At 49.4% G+C, this 17,900-nt stretch overlaps 1 protein-coding gene across 1 annotated transcript in view; it reads left to right on the forward strand.

Annotated features, from left to right (window-relative positions):
* KSR2 (kinase suppressor of ras 2) overlaps window positions 1–17,900 on the forward strand; it is a 388,766-nt gene that overhangs the window by 329,839 nt on the left and 41,027 nt on the right. The window contains 4 exon segments of the mRNA XM_026514966.4: window positions 2,094–2,135; window positions 2,789–2,861; window positions 6,477–6,525; window positions 8,441–8,808. Of these exon segments, the coding sequence (XP_026370751.1) occupies window positions 2,094–2,135; window positions 2,789–2,861; window positions 6,477–6,525; window positions 8,441–8,808 (532 nt within the window).

The raw sequence follows: 17,900 nt of genomic DNA on the forward strand, positions 1-17,900 counted from the left end.
TGTCCAGAAGCATATTCACCAATTCAGACTCCTATCTGACCCCATTCCTGCTCAATTCCTCTGCTTGGGGAGATGAAACTCTGTGTGACCTCCCCACTGTCCATGATACCCTTGTCCGGCTGCTCCAGACCCTCCAGTGGAGTAACTGGTAACATCAGAAACCTCGGGGATATCCAGAACAGGTGGCCCCTGGTGAGTGAACTGGAAATAAAGTGAATGGTAGGCAAATCAGCAAAGTTGAGGAAATTTCTTTCATCCCTAATATAGAGATAACTCATGCTCATGGTACTCCAAAGATGGCTGTGCTCTAATCCCAGAATCTGTGAATATGTTACTTTCTAAATGACTTGTCTTTGCCAATGTGATTAGGTTAAGGATCCTGAGGTGGGAAGATTACCCTGGAGTATCGAGATGGATCCTAAATGTAATCACAGGGGTCCTTATAAGAGGGAGACAAGGTCAGAGATGGTAGGAGGTGATGTCAGGACCGGAGCAGAGACGGGAGTGATGGGCTCTGCGCCAAGAAATGCAGGCTCTAATAGCTGGAAAAGGCAAGGGATGGATGCCCCTTTGGAGCTTCTAGAAAGAACCAGCTCTGCTGACACCTTGATTTTACCCCTTATGACTTATTGCACACTTCTCGTACCTCTAGAATTATAAGAAGGTGAACATGTTGTTTTAAGCCACCAAGGGTTTGGCAATTTGTTCGGCAGCTGCAAGAACACTAATTCAATGCTCAGTGCAGAAAATTTGGAAAACATAGGAAATGTATGTTTTCCCCTAATTTTATTGAAATATACTTGACCTATAACATCATATAAGTTGAAGGCGCACAACAGAATGATTTGATACATGTGTGAAGTTGTGAAATGATCACTGCTCTAAGTTTAGTTACCATCCGTCACCACACACAGCTACGAATTTTTTTCCTCACAATGAGAACTTTCAAGATCTACGCTGTCAGCAGCTTCCAAATATTTGTTACGGTATTGTTAACTGTAGTCACTATGAGGCACATTACATCCCCAGGACTTATTAGTCTTATCACTTGAAGTTTGTACTTTTTGACTACCTTCAGCCAGTCCCTAACCCATCTGGTTCTGTTTCTATGAATATGGGGATTTTTTTTTCAAATTCCACATATTAAGTGACAGCATACAGTATTTGCCTTTCTTTGTTTGACTTATTTCACTTAGCACAGTGCCCTCGAGGTCCATCCATGTTGTAGCAAATGGCAAGATTTCTTTCTTTTTTATAGCCCAATAATATTCAATTGTATGTACATATATAAATATAGGGTGTGTGTGTGTGTGTGTGTGTGTGTGTGTGTGAGAGAGAGAGAGAGAGAGAGAGAGAGAGAGAGAGAGAGAACCATTGGTTTTTCCATTCATCCATCAGTGGACCCTTGGGTTCCTTCCATGTCTTGGCTCCTACAAATAATGCTGCAATGAACATGGGAGTGCAGCTATCTCTCCAGGATAGCGATTTCGGTTCCTTCAGATATATTCCAAGAAGTGGATTTGCTGGATCCTGTGGTAGTTCTATTTTTAATTGTTTGAGGACCTTCCAGACTGTTCTCCACAGTGGCTGCACCAGTTTGCATTCCCACTAATGGTGCCCCACACTCTTCCCTTTCTCCACACCCTCGCCAGCACCTCTCTCTGATCTTTTTGATAGTAGACATCTTAATGGGGTGAGATGATATCTTATTGTGTCATAAAGGATTTTTTTAAAGCCTCTCTGATCATTCTGGCAAAGGGAAAAAATTCATATTTTAGATTATGGCTTGACAAAGACTTTCTATGTGTGTGTGTCCCAATGCAGTTAACAAAAATGGGATTGTGCTCTGGGTGCCCCTCCAAGTGGAGATGTTCTGTTTTCAGGGAGCTGCAGGGGAGAGGGTTGGCTTGAATGTGTAGAGCTCCGGTTCTGTTACACATGCCTCAGTCCCTTATAATTTAGGGTGTCTGCAGAATTCTAGAAACCCTCAAGGGTGGGCAGAGAACCACACGGTGGCGGCGGGAGCCCGATTTGTTATTTGAAGGAACAGCCATGGGGCAGCACTGACTTGGGTATTTTCATTCTTTTGCAAGCGTCCCACTACTACAAATACAAGCAGCAGTTCATCTTCCCAGGTGAGTCCGTGTGCGCTCAGGCCCCCCTGAGCAAGCCTGCAGAGGGGCACGAATGGACAAAGGCAAGGGTTATTGGGGTGAGCAAGCTCAAAGAGGGAGGCCATGGAACCACCAGCCCCCAGGACCATGGCGGGACGTGGAGGCGGAAGAGGAGAGGCTGGGGGGTCACAAGAGCACCATGGTACCAAGGAGATCCTGAGGCACGACAAAAAGGCCTGAGAAGGTGGTCTGCAGTAGAAGGCCGGGCCAGGGTGAGGAGGGGTCCAGAGCCATGTGGCAGGAGAGAGGTGCTCAGAGGGGCTGAGCTGGGCACTGGGAGACATGAAACCAAGTGGCCTCACCAGCCCAAAGAGAACTCAGGAATAGGGGGTGATTCGGAGGTGACCAGTGGGTGCTTCAGGTCAGAGGCTCGGGCTCTGGCAGCCCCCTTGTCCACAGTGGGGCATTTTGTTCAGGGTGCCATCTTACAACATGGGCGCATCTGAGCAGGAAAAGTTCAAGTGATCAAGGAGGGGAAAGAAGGCATTGGCCAGCCCCAGAGACCCATGATCTGGTGAGAAGTTACTAGCTGCCCCATCTCCCAGGAATCAGGTTTTTGGGGGAGACTGTGGACTCCATGTTGGGTTTCTGACTGTCTCATGTCTGCTTCTCAGATGTGGTGCCGGTGCCAGAGACGCCAACCCGGGCGCCCCAGGTCATCCTGCATCCAGTGACCTCGAATCCAATGTAAGTGGAACAGAGACCTCCTTCCCCTGTCCTGCGTCTTCAGTCTGCTCAGGGCTGCTGTCTTCTGTCTTCCTCTTCCTGGAATTGATGGGGTGGAAGACTGGGGGAGAGAGGGCTTAGGGAATGACTGAGGTAAAGAGAGGGAGAGTGTGACAGCATCTCTCAGCCTGCGCTTGACAGACAAGTCATCTCTGCTTAGTGTCCTGGCCCTGCTTGTCAAGGGTGATTTCCAGGGGCTGGACCATTTCCTTAGGCTGCCAGACTCTTCTATGATCGGAAGGATAACTTCCTGCAATAGCTGGAGCTTAATGAAAGAACAGTTATCCTATATCATTGTTCCCCGCCTTTATAAAAAGCATAATAGAGGTTCATCTTGCACAAATTGTGCAAGCATAAAAAAGCACAATTTAGGGTTATACTAGGGATCGACAAACTACGGTCTATGGGACAAATCCAATTTGCCACCTGTTTTTATAAATAAAGTTTTATTGGAACAGAGCCACGCCCACTTGTTTACAACATACTCTCTATGTGGCTTTCACATTACAACAGGAGAGCTGAGTAGTGGCAACAGAGACTCTAGGGTCTGCAAAGTCCAAAATATTTACTATCTGGCCCTTTACGGACCAAGTTTGCTGACCTCTAGTTTATACCATTCTAAGAATACTCTAAGCTAATTTTGGAAAACGTGGACTGTTCTGTAAAAAAAGAAAGGAAAAATCATCACTCATAATCGTACCACTCTTAGAACTTTGACGTGTGCTCTTTCTATTCATATTTTACATACTCGTGATTCATGGTCTATGCAGTTTCCAGCCGGCTTTGTCATTCCGTAATCCTAGAGCGTTGCATTTTTTCGTATTATTCCAGATTCTTTATAGGCACTGTGTTTAATGACTGTAAAAATATCACTATTGATGTAGAAGAACGTCCTTAACCATTTCCCCGTGGCCAGATCTCCTGTCTTCCCATATTTCACTGTTGAAAACAACGCTGCAGTGAACGTCTTTGCATGTGGCCCCTTGAGCACCCTTGGGACACAGACTGTCTTTCCAGGTGCTCTGTTGTTGGTGCAGCCCAAGTGAAACCACTTCCTTGACTTAACGTCTTTGATTGTGGTCAAAGTGTGGGGCATACTAGGGGGCCTGATTTCAATTTGACCGGCTTCCCAACTCACATTTTTGCCTCCTTGGCTGTTCTCCTGGCTCCCCTAACTCCTCCATCCTTTCTGACCTGGGTCATGGGCTTTGTTAGAGACCCAAAGGGTACGTCTCTGACATCAAAGGAGCAGCAATTTGCCGGGGACATTGTGCTGACATCTAGCTCCGGATCGTTTCTCTGCTGCACGTAAACCAATTCCACAATTTGTGCAAGACGAACCCCGGGTTCTTAACTGGTGGTCGGGGAGTGCCAGCGAAATACAGAGTCAATAGCTGCTTGCGATCTGCTTAAACGTGCGTGGAGTGATGGGCACTAACTCTTCACAGAAGGAAATCATTGCATCGCCGCGCTGCCGTAATCATGCCTTGATGCCTGTTTTGTTGTTGGGTGTGAGGAGGGACTCCAGCTGCACTGTTCCACCCAGATCTCCCCAAGGCGTCAAGTTCCCGGCATTTCAGCTGTCGCTGGGTGGTTTCATTCCGCCTTCCCAGCCCTACTGTAAATAACTCGTTAATATGAAAGCACACAGCACTTTGTGACCCGCCCTTCTTTCCCCTTCTTTTAATTCCTCCAGCCTCTCAGGCTTCCTCTCGCCCGGAGTCCCTCCAGCAAGTGAACTGGCTCTGTCTGCAGGGTCGGCAGCTTCTTGGGGTCTCAGGGTCAGGAGAGCAGTGGCCTCTCAATTGAGGGGGTAGGGGGATCTGCTAAGCTTCCCCAGGGGAAATGGGAAGGCGGCAGGGTGTTCACTGTGATTTTTTTCCTGCCACTGGTTCCAGCTTTTCTGTGCCTTCAGCAGCCCGGTTACTATCTCCCCACTGCACTACACACACACACCCACACCCACACACACACACACCCTCTTCTCTGAAAACACACCCCCAGAATCACCTGACATCCCCATCACACACCATGTGCTCTGGCAATCCCCTGACACCCCAGTACATACCCAGCTATGCTGTCAACATACGACGTGCCCCCAGCATCCCTAGGAGGTACGCCCAACTCACACGCACCCAGAACCACCCCTGCACGGAGCACATCCCGTCGTACCCACGTGGTACCCGGTATATGCTTAGTACTCACACATGCAAGCACAGTGTGTCCCCAGCACCCACACACAGCATGCGCCCACACTTAGCACAGCTGCAGCTCAGGAGCTCATGACTACATCACCCTTGTGCACGGACACATATACGTGTATGTACACACGCACATGCACGTGTGCACACACACACACCTGTGTCTTCCAGTCCAATAGGGTTTCTCTCATTCTCATTCCTCACTTCCTGATTCAATGTGATTGACAACATCCAGCTAACTCAGACACTGAGGATTTTTCAAATACATCCAGTGATCTCTCTGGGGCATTTCCATCGTACTCCATTAACTCGATTCATACCTAAATTTTGGCCCTTGTCACTTTTAGCCTCTCTGCACAATATCTCTGCGCTTGCTTTAGTCCCTTCAGTAGCAACGTAATATTCCTCAAAGCCAGGAGCCATGCCGGTTTCAACGCCGTATCCCTCTGACAGCCTCGCACCGGTCCCAGCACACGCAGGTTTTCCCCGCTATCCGAAAGTAGAGCATTCCTATGAACCTTTCATGAGCCAAAACAGTGTCGTGCAAAGAAGCAATTATCATTCATTTATATGGAAAAATTGGGAGTGTCCCCCAACCCCCAAAATTACTTCTCTTAGGCTTTTCTGATACCTTAGGGCATGTCTTGCTAATGGATGCACAAAATACATGGAGAGGAAGCCCAGCTGCTCGTAGACACAGGTCAAAGCTCTGGCGGCTGGATGCTGAGATGCCGAGGGTAGCTCCCAGGGAAGGAGCTTGGAGGCAGCCCTCAGGTTGCTCGCTCAGTCGCTGCACTGCTGAGGGTACCCGCTGCCTCCATTTTGCTGCAAAACAGAAGCTGAATGCAACGTTCACTTTTGCCCTTTTTCATAAAAGCAAAAACTCTTCGAATTTCTTTTGGTAGATACCAACGTAGATCTTTCATAAAAGCAAAGTGGCATGGCGCCAGTTTTCAGAAAGGGAGGGGAGGGGGTACCTGTAATCCCGAGCCCTAAGGTTCTCCCATAAGATTCCGAACCCAAGTGAACTTTAGCGATCTCATTAATTCCTTCCTAGCACACACCCAGAGCTTTGAAAATTCTTCCACCCATGGCATTTAGGCCAATGTATAAGGAAGCTGCTAGATTAGTGGAAACCAAAGCAATAAAGAAAAATGAGCCCCAAGCAGCCCAGAAATCTATTTAAAACAATGTCCTTGTCATTGTTTCTTCATGGCGAGGTTATGGGTTATTTTAGACACAAGTGTTAAAGTGAATGTTGAGATAAAGCCTTGATGGTGAGGGCTTCTCATTCCAAGACTCTTCATACATGGATAAACAAAGCACTGACCTCCCTTTTCACCTGAGGGTCACATTTATTTTTCTTTCTTTAAAGCTTGGAAGGAAATCCATTACTTCAAATTGAAGTGGAGCCAACCTCAGAGGTGAGATTCGAAGAGGGAGAAGCACCTTTTTCCTGGGGCTGCCCAGCACTTGGCAGAGTCGACCGCCAACTTTAATGACGCAGAGGGCTTGGGGCAGGTGGGGGCAGGGGGACCCTGTTTGATGGATGTTCTAACTCCTGGACAACCAACAAGTGGGGGCGGGGCGGCGGGCCTCCCGGCACCAAGCCTAATGGGCCATTATATGGTGTGCATCATGGAAAAGCTAGTTGTGCAGGAGATGGCAAGAGATTTGCCTTCTTAGTTGAAAAATCAGCTTAGGGCCAGGTGAATGCCAAGGGGAATGTGCCCCGCTACCTTCCAAAGAATACAATGGGGGAGGCGGGGTCCCCGGGAACCCTGAACTGGGAGGGCTTTTGAGAATGTTCTGGGCCTTCTTCCCATTTGCCAAAACTACTAGAGGAATAAATGGAGTGTCCTCGGTAAGAACCATGGACTCCTTAGCCCTGTCACTGTGTTCTGAAGCAAAGAGAGTAGAGCCAGGGTGTCCTGAGAAAATCGTGTCCTTTCTGTAATTACTGGGCTAGTTGAAAAATTATCCTGGGGGAAGCCGATGGAAACTGTGTCATTTCTCCTGAGTGTGCCACGAGAGACAGCTTGCTTAGGTTTGGGGTCAGGAAGACCTCAGGCTGCCCCGTCAGGCCCCAAGCCTCTGGGAATCCCCACGGGCAGCTCCTGCTGCCCCCTCACTCCAGCAAAAGAACCCTAAGAGCCTGAGCACTCCCAACCACCACGCTGGAAAGGCGGGTCCCTGGACCTTTGAAGTCTAAGGATTGCCATGGTCACACCTAAGCGTTCCTGGGCCGTATGGGTGTGCAGGGATAAAAATGCAGAGTTCTGGCCCTGGCCTGCTCTTTTCTGATTCAGGAGCTCTGGGTAGGGCCCAGGAATCTGCATTTTCTCCAGAAGCCCAGGGGCTGTTGGATACAGGTGGTCAGGGGTGTGCAAGGGACTTCAGAGGCTTTTACCTCATTGAAAACCTCACACCATTCCCCGGGAGGGTAGATTTTATTAGCTCTACTTTATGAAGAGAGGAGGACATCTCAGGTCAAGCAGTTTGCCCAAGGTCACACAGAGGCCAGGTTCCAGCTCATTTTGTCCGATTGGTAAGCGCATCCTAGGAGCCTCCCTTCTACGCCCTCACAGCTGCTGAGGAAACCCGGGCATCTGGCCTGTGCAGCTCTGACCTCTCCTCGTTTCTGACCATCAGTTCCAGATCCCCTGGGGGAAACAAAAGGTCCTCCATATTGAGGGTTGTCACGTGTTCTGTGCAGACACCTGGTAGACCCCCAGTTCAGCCCTGTTGTCTTTCTTACACTCACAGGAGTAGGCAGGTGAAAACATTGGGGTGGAATAGGAAGGCGTTGGAGATTAGGAGTCGAGACACCTGCATCTTAGCCCTAGCTCTGCCTGGCTGTGTGATGTACAGCTGGGCAGCCTCCCGAGGTGACCAACCATGCTCGTTTGCCGGGACCGAAGGGATTCCCGAGGGGACTTCCATTTTTAAGTCATCTCTACACCCAATGTGGCGCTCAAACTTACAACCCCAAGATCAAGAGTCGTACATTCTACTGACTGAGGCAGCCAGGCACCCCCTCCCCAAGGAGCCTTCCAGTGCCCAAACCAGGAACATCCAGCACGCCAGCATGGGTGGTCTCCTAACGTTTCTCCTTTATGAGCCTCAGGTTCCCCCTTGGCAAAAGAGCACTGGATTATCATGATCTCCCTTGCAGCTCGTTCATCTTGTACGATTCTAGACAAGAATGCCCCGGGCAACTAGATACATGTCCCCACCAGCCAAAAACGCACATGGAGACGTGTCCAGACCCAGGGGAGCTCGTGGAAGGCAGGGCAGTGGCCAGAGCCACTCTGACCGCTCTCCCCTTTCCGGCCACAGAATGAAGAGGGCCACGATGAGGCCGAGGAGTCGGAGGACGACTTCGAGGAGATGAACCTGTCCCTGCTCTCAGCCCGGAGCTTCCCGCGCAAGGCCAGCCAGACCAGCATCTTCCTGCAGGAGTGGGACATCCCTTTCGAGCAGCTGGAGATTGACGAGCTCATCGGCAGGGGCCGCTTCGGGCAGGTGTACCACGGCCGCTGGCACGGCGAGGTGGCCATCCGGCTGATCGACATCGAGAGGGATAACGAGGAGCAGCTGAAGGCCTTCAAGCGGGAGGTGATGGCCTACAGGCAGACGCGGCATGAGAACGTGGTGCTCTTCATGGGTGCCTGCATGAGCCCACCCCACCTGGCCATCATCACCAGGTCAGTCCTGCCCGGGGCGCCCCACCCATGGACCCGTTCCCAGAGTTCTGCCTCTGAGAAGGGGGGGGCGGTGTTCTGGTTAACACGTCATTCTGGTGAATGGAGCCTCTCTAGCTCTACCAGTCACAATTGTGTGGTTTGACGGTTTGAGATTCCAGAAAATACTTTCGATGCTAAAACTCTTCGGCAGAGCAGTGCCATGGGGAGAGTACTGTAAGTGGGAAGTTAGGAAAGTTGGTTCGGCTCCCCCTGTGCTCCAAGTATTCATGAAACCACATTGCTGAGACTCACTGTCTCCATATGTAGATTGAACTGATTGGGTCCAATCAGGAGTTGGCAGACTTTTTCTGTAAAGGGCCCAGTAGTGAATATTTGTGGCTTTATGGGCCTTACAGTTTTCCATAGCAACTGCTCAACTCTGTTCACTGGGATGTGAAAGCAGCCACAGACAAGATGTAAATGGATGTACGTGGCCGGGTGCCAATAAAACTTTATTTATAAAAGCAGGTGATGTGGTGGATTTGCCTCGGGCCCGAGTTTTGCCAACCATGGGCTAAGATCGTGATGACTGTTATTCTGGTTTTCGTTAAAGCAGCAGATAACATTTGAAGGACTTTACCATTGCTATTTCAAATATCCAGGCTCCCTGATCTCTGGCTGCACAGGAGGGGAAGTGAGAACTGACATTCAGAAAATGTGAGATGATAGCGACTTTCCTGAACTTGCTCTCTAACCTTACCCAGTGACATGGAGCATTAGAAAAAAATAGCTTTCATTTCAGTTGAAGTTGTGAAACAATCCTTTGATGTGTTTTTAAACTCTGGCTGTTGCTTCCCTGTTGTATTAGGACTGGCCACATCCTGGAGGGGCCTGGGATGCCAAGAGTCAGTTAGGAGCTCTCTCCTTCCTTCCCATTCTCCGCTCAAGCGATAAGACCCCAAATACACAAGCCTCTCATCTTGGCAGGTGCCATGGCAGGAGCCGTGAGCTCAGGGAAGAGCTAGCATGTCTTTGGTCTGTTCCCTTGTGATACAAAGCATCCTCGAGCCCATTTATAAGATCTCAGTGGACAGAAGAAGGGGTGTTACCGTCTGTCAGCATCATTATGCAGACGGTGGATTGACTGGAATCCATGTGTCAAATGGTAAATGTTTTCAAAGGATTGGAGATAGAGAGATGGCCCTTCAATCGTCCCTAAACCAGGGTAAAAATGGTGGTTCTCAACCCTGAACAGGACAGAAGAGGCTCTCAGATACCCAGCTCAGATCATAATCAGGGGCTGAGCTATTTTCATGAGGTGAGTGTATCAGTAAGCTTGTGCTGAGTAACAAACTACCCCCCACACTTCAGAGTTTTCCTCTATTCTGTGGACAGTTCTGTGCGGAGCCAGTCCCTGTAGCTGGGCTCTTGGACATGTCCGTGGTCAGCTGGCAGGTCAAACTGAGGGCTGGTCACTCTTGGATGCCCTCATTCACGTGTCTTCCGGTTGGCAGGTTATCAGCAGGGATGCCCCAATTCTCCTTCTCATGGTCTCTTATCCCCCAACAGCCTCTTTCGGGCTCATTCCCAGGGTGGTCTCAGGGTTCCAAGGGCAGCAAGAGGTCAAGCGCTGATGGGCAAGGGCCTTTCACACCTCTGTCCATGTTGCACTGACCAATGGACATTGGCCAAACCAAGTTGCATGGTCAACCTAGATTCAAGGCATGGAGAAACAGAGTCGACCTCTGCATGGGAGGGTTTGCAATGTCACATTGCAGGGGCATAGATGCAGGGAGAAGGACAATTTGTGGCCAATTGTACAACATACCACAGCTCCTTTCCTCCTCTGTTATCTAGAATGTATTGTCCTCATGCCTAGCCCTTTATTTGGGGTACACACATCTGGTTGGAAGGTTGGGTCTTCCCCCTGACACACACACACTGGTCTTCTGCCTACTGCTCTCACCAGTCTGTCACCCCAAATTTCTCTCTGGTCAGCTCCTCACCTTCTGGCCCTCTAACCCCTCTTTTTGACATCCCCAAACTAGAAATTTGAAACCCATCATCTCCTGCCCTTTGCCTGATCCTTCTAAGGACCTCTCGCTGCCGCCCCTCACCCACCTTCCGACTTCCTCAGTGTTATTGGTGGGGCCCAGGACCCCAAGCCTCCCTCCCCCTCTCCCAAGGGCTGGCTAATTGGAAGTGGACAGATTCAGTTAGCAGCCATTCTTGAGAAACGAGTGGCCATTGTGAAAATGTGTCACTCATCCTGTAAGCCAGCTGCGTTTGTGGCCCCTCTCTATTATGTGCAAACTCTGTGCACCCCCCTCCCCGAGCACCATAACTGCCTGCAGATTTCACAAATAGCACAGCCTTTTCCTGGCACCATGATAAAGACTCTGCAGCTTTGGGACATGTAATTGGTCTCTGAAGTGTTTTGGTATTTTGTGTGAAGAAGCCAGATGAGCCCCAAAGAAGTAGCATTTATTCCATATTATTGTGTCATTTATCTTGGGGGGGGCTCTGTGCACCCCCTTCTCCCATTTAGCACTGCCCACTTGTTGACCGTCAGATCTCTTATCTGAATGCTCGGTTTGAAACCCGATATTTGAGTAATTTGATTAATCACCTGCATCCGCCTGATTGGCTGGCCGAGGTCGATGATTGGACAATAGCCAATCAACTGGAACAATTTTTTTGGACCCTGGACTTATTTTACAGGGAACATAAGACCAGATAATTACCTGGCATATTCCAGCTAAATTCACAATGGCGTGTTCTAGCCAATTACTTAGTAATTATCATCGGAGTTAACAAGTATTTCTAAGATTAGCTTCCTTGTAATGCAATGTGTATGGCTCTTGGGGAATGAGTAATAACCAACTAGTTACCCAATTGCTATATCCACAAATACAATTAGCCGCAGGATTGCTAAATCGTTTCACGATTGGGTCATTATGAGATTATTGCAAAGCTATTGGCAGTCTGCACAATCGCTCATTTTAAAAACTCCAAGTGGAATTTGAAAGCCGATAGAGCTGAATGAAAACATCTCTCATCCTTCCACCTTGCTGCAGAGTTCCCTAGGCCTCAGTGTCCCCATCTGCAAAATGAGGAGGTGGAAGTAGGTGCTTGTAACAGAGTCCCTCCAACGCTGACAAAAATGCCCTGGTTCTCTGGGAATGGGCTGGTTGGAAAAGCAGCCCCAAACAGCTCTGGAGCGGTGCTCCCCGAAGTATGGCCCACCTGGGCCTCCTGCGTCAGAGCCAGCAGAGGGAGAGAGGCCGTTCAAATGCAGATGCTGAGTGCTACCAGTCTCAGTTTCCTGGGGACATGGTGATGGGCACACACTGGGTGGCTTACTATGACACACATTTACTGTTCTGTGGTTCTGGGGGTCGGAAGTCCGGAGTCCAGAGTGGGTCTCACTGGGCTAAAGTCAAGGGTTGCTCTTTTCTGGAAGCTCTAGAGCAGAATGTTTCCTTGTCTTTTCTTCTGCGTTCCTTGCATCCTTTGGCCTGTGGCCCCTTCCTCCATCATCAAGGCCAGCAGCATCATCTCTCCCTTCCGTGGTCACAAGGCCTTCTTCTGTAGTCAGATCTCACTTGTACAAGGATACGTGTGATTGCACCTAGGACCCAGCCATCCAGAAACATCTCCCATTTCAACACACTCATCTTCTACAAAGGCCTTTTTGCAATATTGAGGGAACTTTCATGGTTTCCAGGGATTAGAACCTGGATATCTTTGGGCTCCAGTTTTTAGTCTATCACATCACTTTGGACTTAATGAACCAAGTCTGTCTGTAGGTTACGACTTTCTAACCAAGCTCCCCAGCCCATTCTAATCCAATTAATACTTGGGAACCACACCCCAGGGCATACTACCGGGGAGTTCCTACTGTGTGCCTAGCGCTGATGCTGGATGTGTCCAGCTAGTGCAGAGGGAAACAGAAATAGGAAAGTTTAAAAAAAAAAAGACCAGACAAAATGACAAAATAATTAGGATCTCAGTGGGAAGAAATTTGTTATTTATCTGGTGACAGGAGCATGGGCCAACCTACCTTAGCTGGGTGCCATGGAGACAAGACCAAAGCAAAATGCTACAATTGATGTCTCCAAGAAGGCCTGTTAGGAGGAGCCTGATCCCATTGAACTCACTTGGGCCATATTACAGATGTGGAAACTGAGTCTGGGAGAGGAAAGTGGGGCCGGGACAGGAGCCCAGGTCTCTAGCAATGCACCTGATCCTCCGACAGCTTGAAAACCCCTTTCTCCCCCAATGCTTGTCCATTCATTCATCCGGTCATCAGATATTTAGTAAGCATGCTGAGTACCAGGCACTTTGCTGGATGCTAGGGGAAGGTGTTGAGCCAGACAGACATGGACCCTGTTGTCAGAGTGCTGTCATTCTAGTGGGGGAGACAGACTAGTGCTGAGTAGTAATGAGATCATTTGAGTAGGTCCCAGCATGTTGAAGGAATCAAACCAGAGCAGTGCTACAGGGGGACTTGGGGACTGGAGTTATTTTAGGTGTGCATTGTGGGAGGAAGGATCCAGGCAGGAGAGACCTGGGTGTGAGGAGCCAGCTATGCAGACATGGCACAGGGCACACTCAGCAGAGGGAGTAGCAGATGCAAAGGCCCGGGGGTAGGAATGAGCAGGGTGTGCTTTGGACCAGGAAGAAGACTGTAGTGGCAGAACGTGGTGGGTGAGGACAAGAGGGTGGGAGGTGAGGAATGAAGCCAGCAGGAGCCAGACTGGGGGAGGGGAGGGGTGCTCGTGCCTGATTGACACCTACAGCAGCCCCTCGGCCTCAGCACTCTATTTAAGGCCAGATCATTCATTATAGGGTCTGGCCTATGCCTCGCAGGATGGTTAGCAGAATCCTGCTCCCTACCCACTAGATGCCAATAGTACCAAGTCCCTAGTTGTGAGAACCAGATATATCTTCAGATATTGTCAAATGTCCCCTGGGGCAAAGTCACCTCCAGTCGAGAACCGTTGCCCGAGAGTCTCTGATTTAATTAGTCTGTATAGGTCTCAGGCTTCTGTACAAACCTCCCTACACGACTCTCGTAGGCAGCTGGGAGACCCCTGAGACCCTCTGCTGTAGGATCTGGAAGGCTGGCGAGAGGTCTGGATTTTATGCTCAGGGGAGCAGGCAGCCCTTGGGGGGTTGTGGGCCGGGGCCGGAACTGGTGTCTTCAAGGACAAAAATGGAGAAACTCCCAAAATAGACGGTGGGGGTCCAAGGAGGGTATTTTGACAGCTGCAGAGGCAGCCAGAGTTCAAGGAGATGTCAGTTTTTCTGCCCTAACTTCCCATTATGGTCAGAGCCGACGACTTCCCCAGGCCCAGCATCCTTTTACCCCGTCCCAGCCTGCTGCCCTTGGCCGGACCGGGAAGCGCTGTGTTGGGAGGACTGCCCCACTGTGGTTAGCATCCTGCCTGAGGGTCTGCCTCGGCACCCGAGAGGCAAGCTGCTCTCCATCCTTGTCGTCACCAAGGGTGAGTCTAGGGAGGGAGAAGCTGCCCCATTCTTCCCAGAAAGGTTTATCACAATGTCCCAACACCCTCATTGGCTTCTGCTCCAGCCCTGTCTCTCCGGAAAGGCAGACACAGTGAGCTTCAGGGCCAGGTGGAGACTAGAGTTCCTTCACATGGTTTCTTTTCTTGAAGCTGAAGGAGGCACAGCTGATCCTCATGTCTGAAACCATTTCCTTGCTTGAGGGGCATTTCTTTAATGTTCATAAATCCAGAGCCCCGAAACACACCAAAACAGCAACAGATTCCACCAACCTTCACCAAGTACTTGGCTCAGGCCAGACACAGTGATCTCCCATTTATTAATGTGCCTATTTTACAAATGGGAAAACTGAGGTCAGATAAGGCAAAGGGAGACCTTGCCCAGGTCAAAAACAAATAACTGGCAGAACCCGGAATTGAGCAAATGTATATCTGATATTAGTCTAGTGGTTTCCTTCTTTGCCCTGGCAGCACCAGCCAGGTCAAGGGGAGTAGGCAAGACTATATCATGGGATTTCACCACCACTGATCACATCAGACTCACCTGGAGGACTTGGTAACAATACAAGAGCCAAGCCCATCTTGGTTCAGTGAGATAAGCCTCTGTCTTTTCTATTAAGTTCTGGAGGATTTGGTATACCACAGTTCGCAAGCCACTGGCTTATTAAACTGGTTTCATTTTTCATAGCTTTGATTCTGTTTATGTACTAAAATGCCCTGTAAGTTACTATGGGGCCAGCGAGCGCGCACACACACACACACACACACACACCCATAAACACACTCCTCTTCCGTATATACTGCACATTACACACTTTCTCTTCTCTTTCTCTGTCCTACTCTTTATCTTATAAAATACACAGTTTCTCTTTCCCTGCAGGAGACTTGTATTATTGATATTAGCAATTAACAAAGTTCCCATGGCCCACAAACCCTCTGCCTTCCTCCCCCAATTTTTTCCTAGAATCCCCAGATTATTTAAAGCCACGCTTCATTGCTTCATCAGACCCCTGGCCAGCATCACCTGGGAACTTTTTAGAAAAGCAAATGTAAGATCAAGAATCCCCTCCCTCCCAAACAAAAGCTCTGGGGGTGGGCCCACTCTCTGGGTTGTAAGACGTCTTCCAGGAAGTCTCTCATGTGCACTCAAGCTCAGAGCCATTGCACAAAAGAAACCAGTTCTCACGTCCTACCCTGAGCGAGCAGACTTTTCTGCTGCCAAGAGCTGCACACCCTGGAACCCCCCCTGCGCCCTCACCGAGCAACTCTGCCAGGCAGCCCTGGGAGGTGAGTGCTGGGTCCAAGAGGAGTAAGGGCCCAGAATGCCCCAAAGTGAAGGCCAGGGGCCTGAGAGCCACCTGTTAGCTTCAGGGCTAATGTGAGTTTATGGACATGCCTTCCGCAGACATGTCTGGGACCCTGCCTGAGTGCCCCACTATGTGCTAGGTTCTCAGAACACAGTTCCTACGGTTCATAACAAAGACTTTCCATTCCAGGAGAAGAGATGGTCAGTAACAAATTAGACAAGTAAGATCATTAAAGCATTGCGTTAAGTGCTGTGAAGGCCACAAACGGGGGATGGGTCAGTGACAGGAGGGCTGCTTTGAGAAGGAGCTGAGAAGAGGTGTCTTAGGGGAGGTAACATTTGAGCTGAGACCTAATGATGAACAGCAGGGAAAGAGCGGTTCAGGCAGTGGCACAGCAGGTGCAAAGGCCCTGAGGTGGGAATTAGCTGGGCACATTTGAAGACCAGAAGGAAGCATGTGAGTGCCAGAAGGGTAGTAGGGGAGGGGCTGCAGGGCCTTGAAGATGTGGATAAAGGTGTAGAGTTTATTCTACGGCAGTGGGAAGCCAGTGAAAGATTCTAAACAGGTGCTAACTTGCACCACTCCGGAACTTTCCTGATGGCCTGTCTGCTTGCTGCCTCCTCTTGCACTTGGCTAGTTGGTTCAGTGTGTGAAAAATCTCATTTAGTTGAGAGCAGTGACAGGATCAGCCTCGCCCAGCCAGAAGGGCACAAGCAGAGGCAACAGGATTCTGGGGTGTCCTGGCTGTCACTGTGGTGTTTCCACCCATGTGCGGGATTCCTGAGTGGTTCCTCTGTATTTGGGAACACCATGATCTTTCTCACGGATGGGAGTAGAAGGAAGCAGGACAATAGGGGCATTCCATAAACACCTTGTTGTGATAGAGGGGCCCGGGATGTGCGCCCCAGGAAAGAGAAGGAAGAACAGGACTTCCCCACTGCTTTCAGGAAGTTGTTGTTTTTTAAATTTCTCGTTGGGTGAGTGTCCTCAGTCCCACCCAGTCACTGGGTGCCCAGAGTCTGAATGCAGCCGTGAAGTCATGTGAGGTTGGATGGATTTCCCCCCTCCCACCCCACCCTACACACCCGGCATCCAGTCCCACCCGCCTCCCAGGAACAGGGTAGTAATGAAATCCCGCGGGGCCTCGTTTGCACAGCATTCTAAATCTGGTAAATATCAGGAGCTATTTAATAGACTACTTCCAACTCCAAATCAGTTCTTGTTTCTCATGCTTTCGAATATAATAGCGCCAAGCTGCCCTGCTTGACAGACAAATGGAGGACCCTGCCTTCTGCTAAGACCGTAGTAACTCCGTGCCCGAATGAGATCTTGACTTGCTTTTCCGCTAAGTCTGTGCTTGTGGGCTTTCTGGGTTTTTTTTCCCCCTTCAGGCCAGTTTGATTGTCCTAAATATAACATACAAGAGTGGGGGTGGGGGGCGCTGAGCAGAGGAAGATTCCATCCCCCGTCATCTAGTGGAATCGTCTTCCTTTTAATGTTCAAAAAGCTGAATTGCTTTCCCTTTATAAAGCACAGCTGAAAAGGTTTTTTGTCTGTGGCTGCCTTTAATTGTGCTGGAATGTGAAGCACCCCGGGACTTTCGTGAAGGGAGTGCTGTAAATGCCCTGCGTCATTATCATCATTATTATTAACATCATTTCATGTACATTGCATATGCCTGTCCGTAATCGATCATATGGCCAGCAGACCTGCCTGGGTGAAGACTTCGCCACCGGCCACCACGTTCCTCGAATCTCAAAGATTCTCAATTAACGTGTGGGCCATCTGTTATCACTTAAAAAGTAACTTGTGTGTCTTATTAGGCAAGTGATAACTTGTTATTGAAAATGCGGAGCAGCAAAAAAGAAAACGAAATGCACCTGCACTGCCTACGGCCAGAGGCAGTCACATGAACATTTTGGTGTATATCCTTCCAGGCAGTTTTCTCAATATACACGCAACCTTACAGTTCATATTTGTAACAATAGCTGGGGTAACAGTAGGTGCTATAACAAATAAGTCTTAAAGCATTTGATGGCTTTATACGATAGAAGTCCCATTTCTTGCTCACATAATAGTCCAAGAGGGGTGTTCCTGGATGGTAGGTGGCTCTTCCTCAGGTGTGGAGGCATCTTAGACCAATCCCACCTTTTGGATCCATCCCTGGGGCTCAGAGTCCTCTGCTTCTAGCTGGGGAAAGAAGAAAGTACATAGAGGTTGTGTGGGATGTTTCTGTGAGCCACACTTAGAAGTGGTGCACATCATTCCACCCCTGTGT

This window comes from Ursus arctos, unplaced genomic scaffold, assembly GCF_023065955.2.
Source record: "Ursus arctos isolate Adak ecotype North America unplaced genomic scaffold, UrsArc2.0 scaffold_34, whole genome shotgun sequence".
NCBI classification, from domain to species: domain Eukaryota; kingdom Metazoa; phylum Chordata; class Mammalia; order Carnivora; family Ursidae; genus Ursus; species Ursus arctos.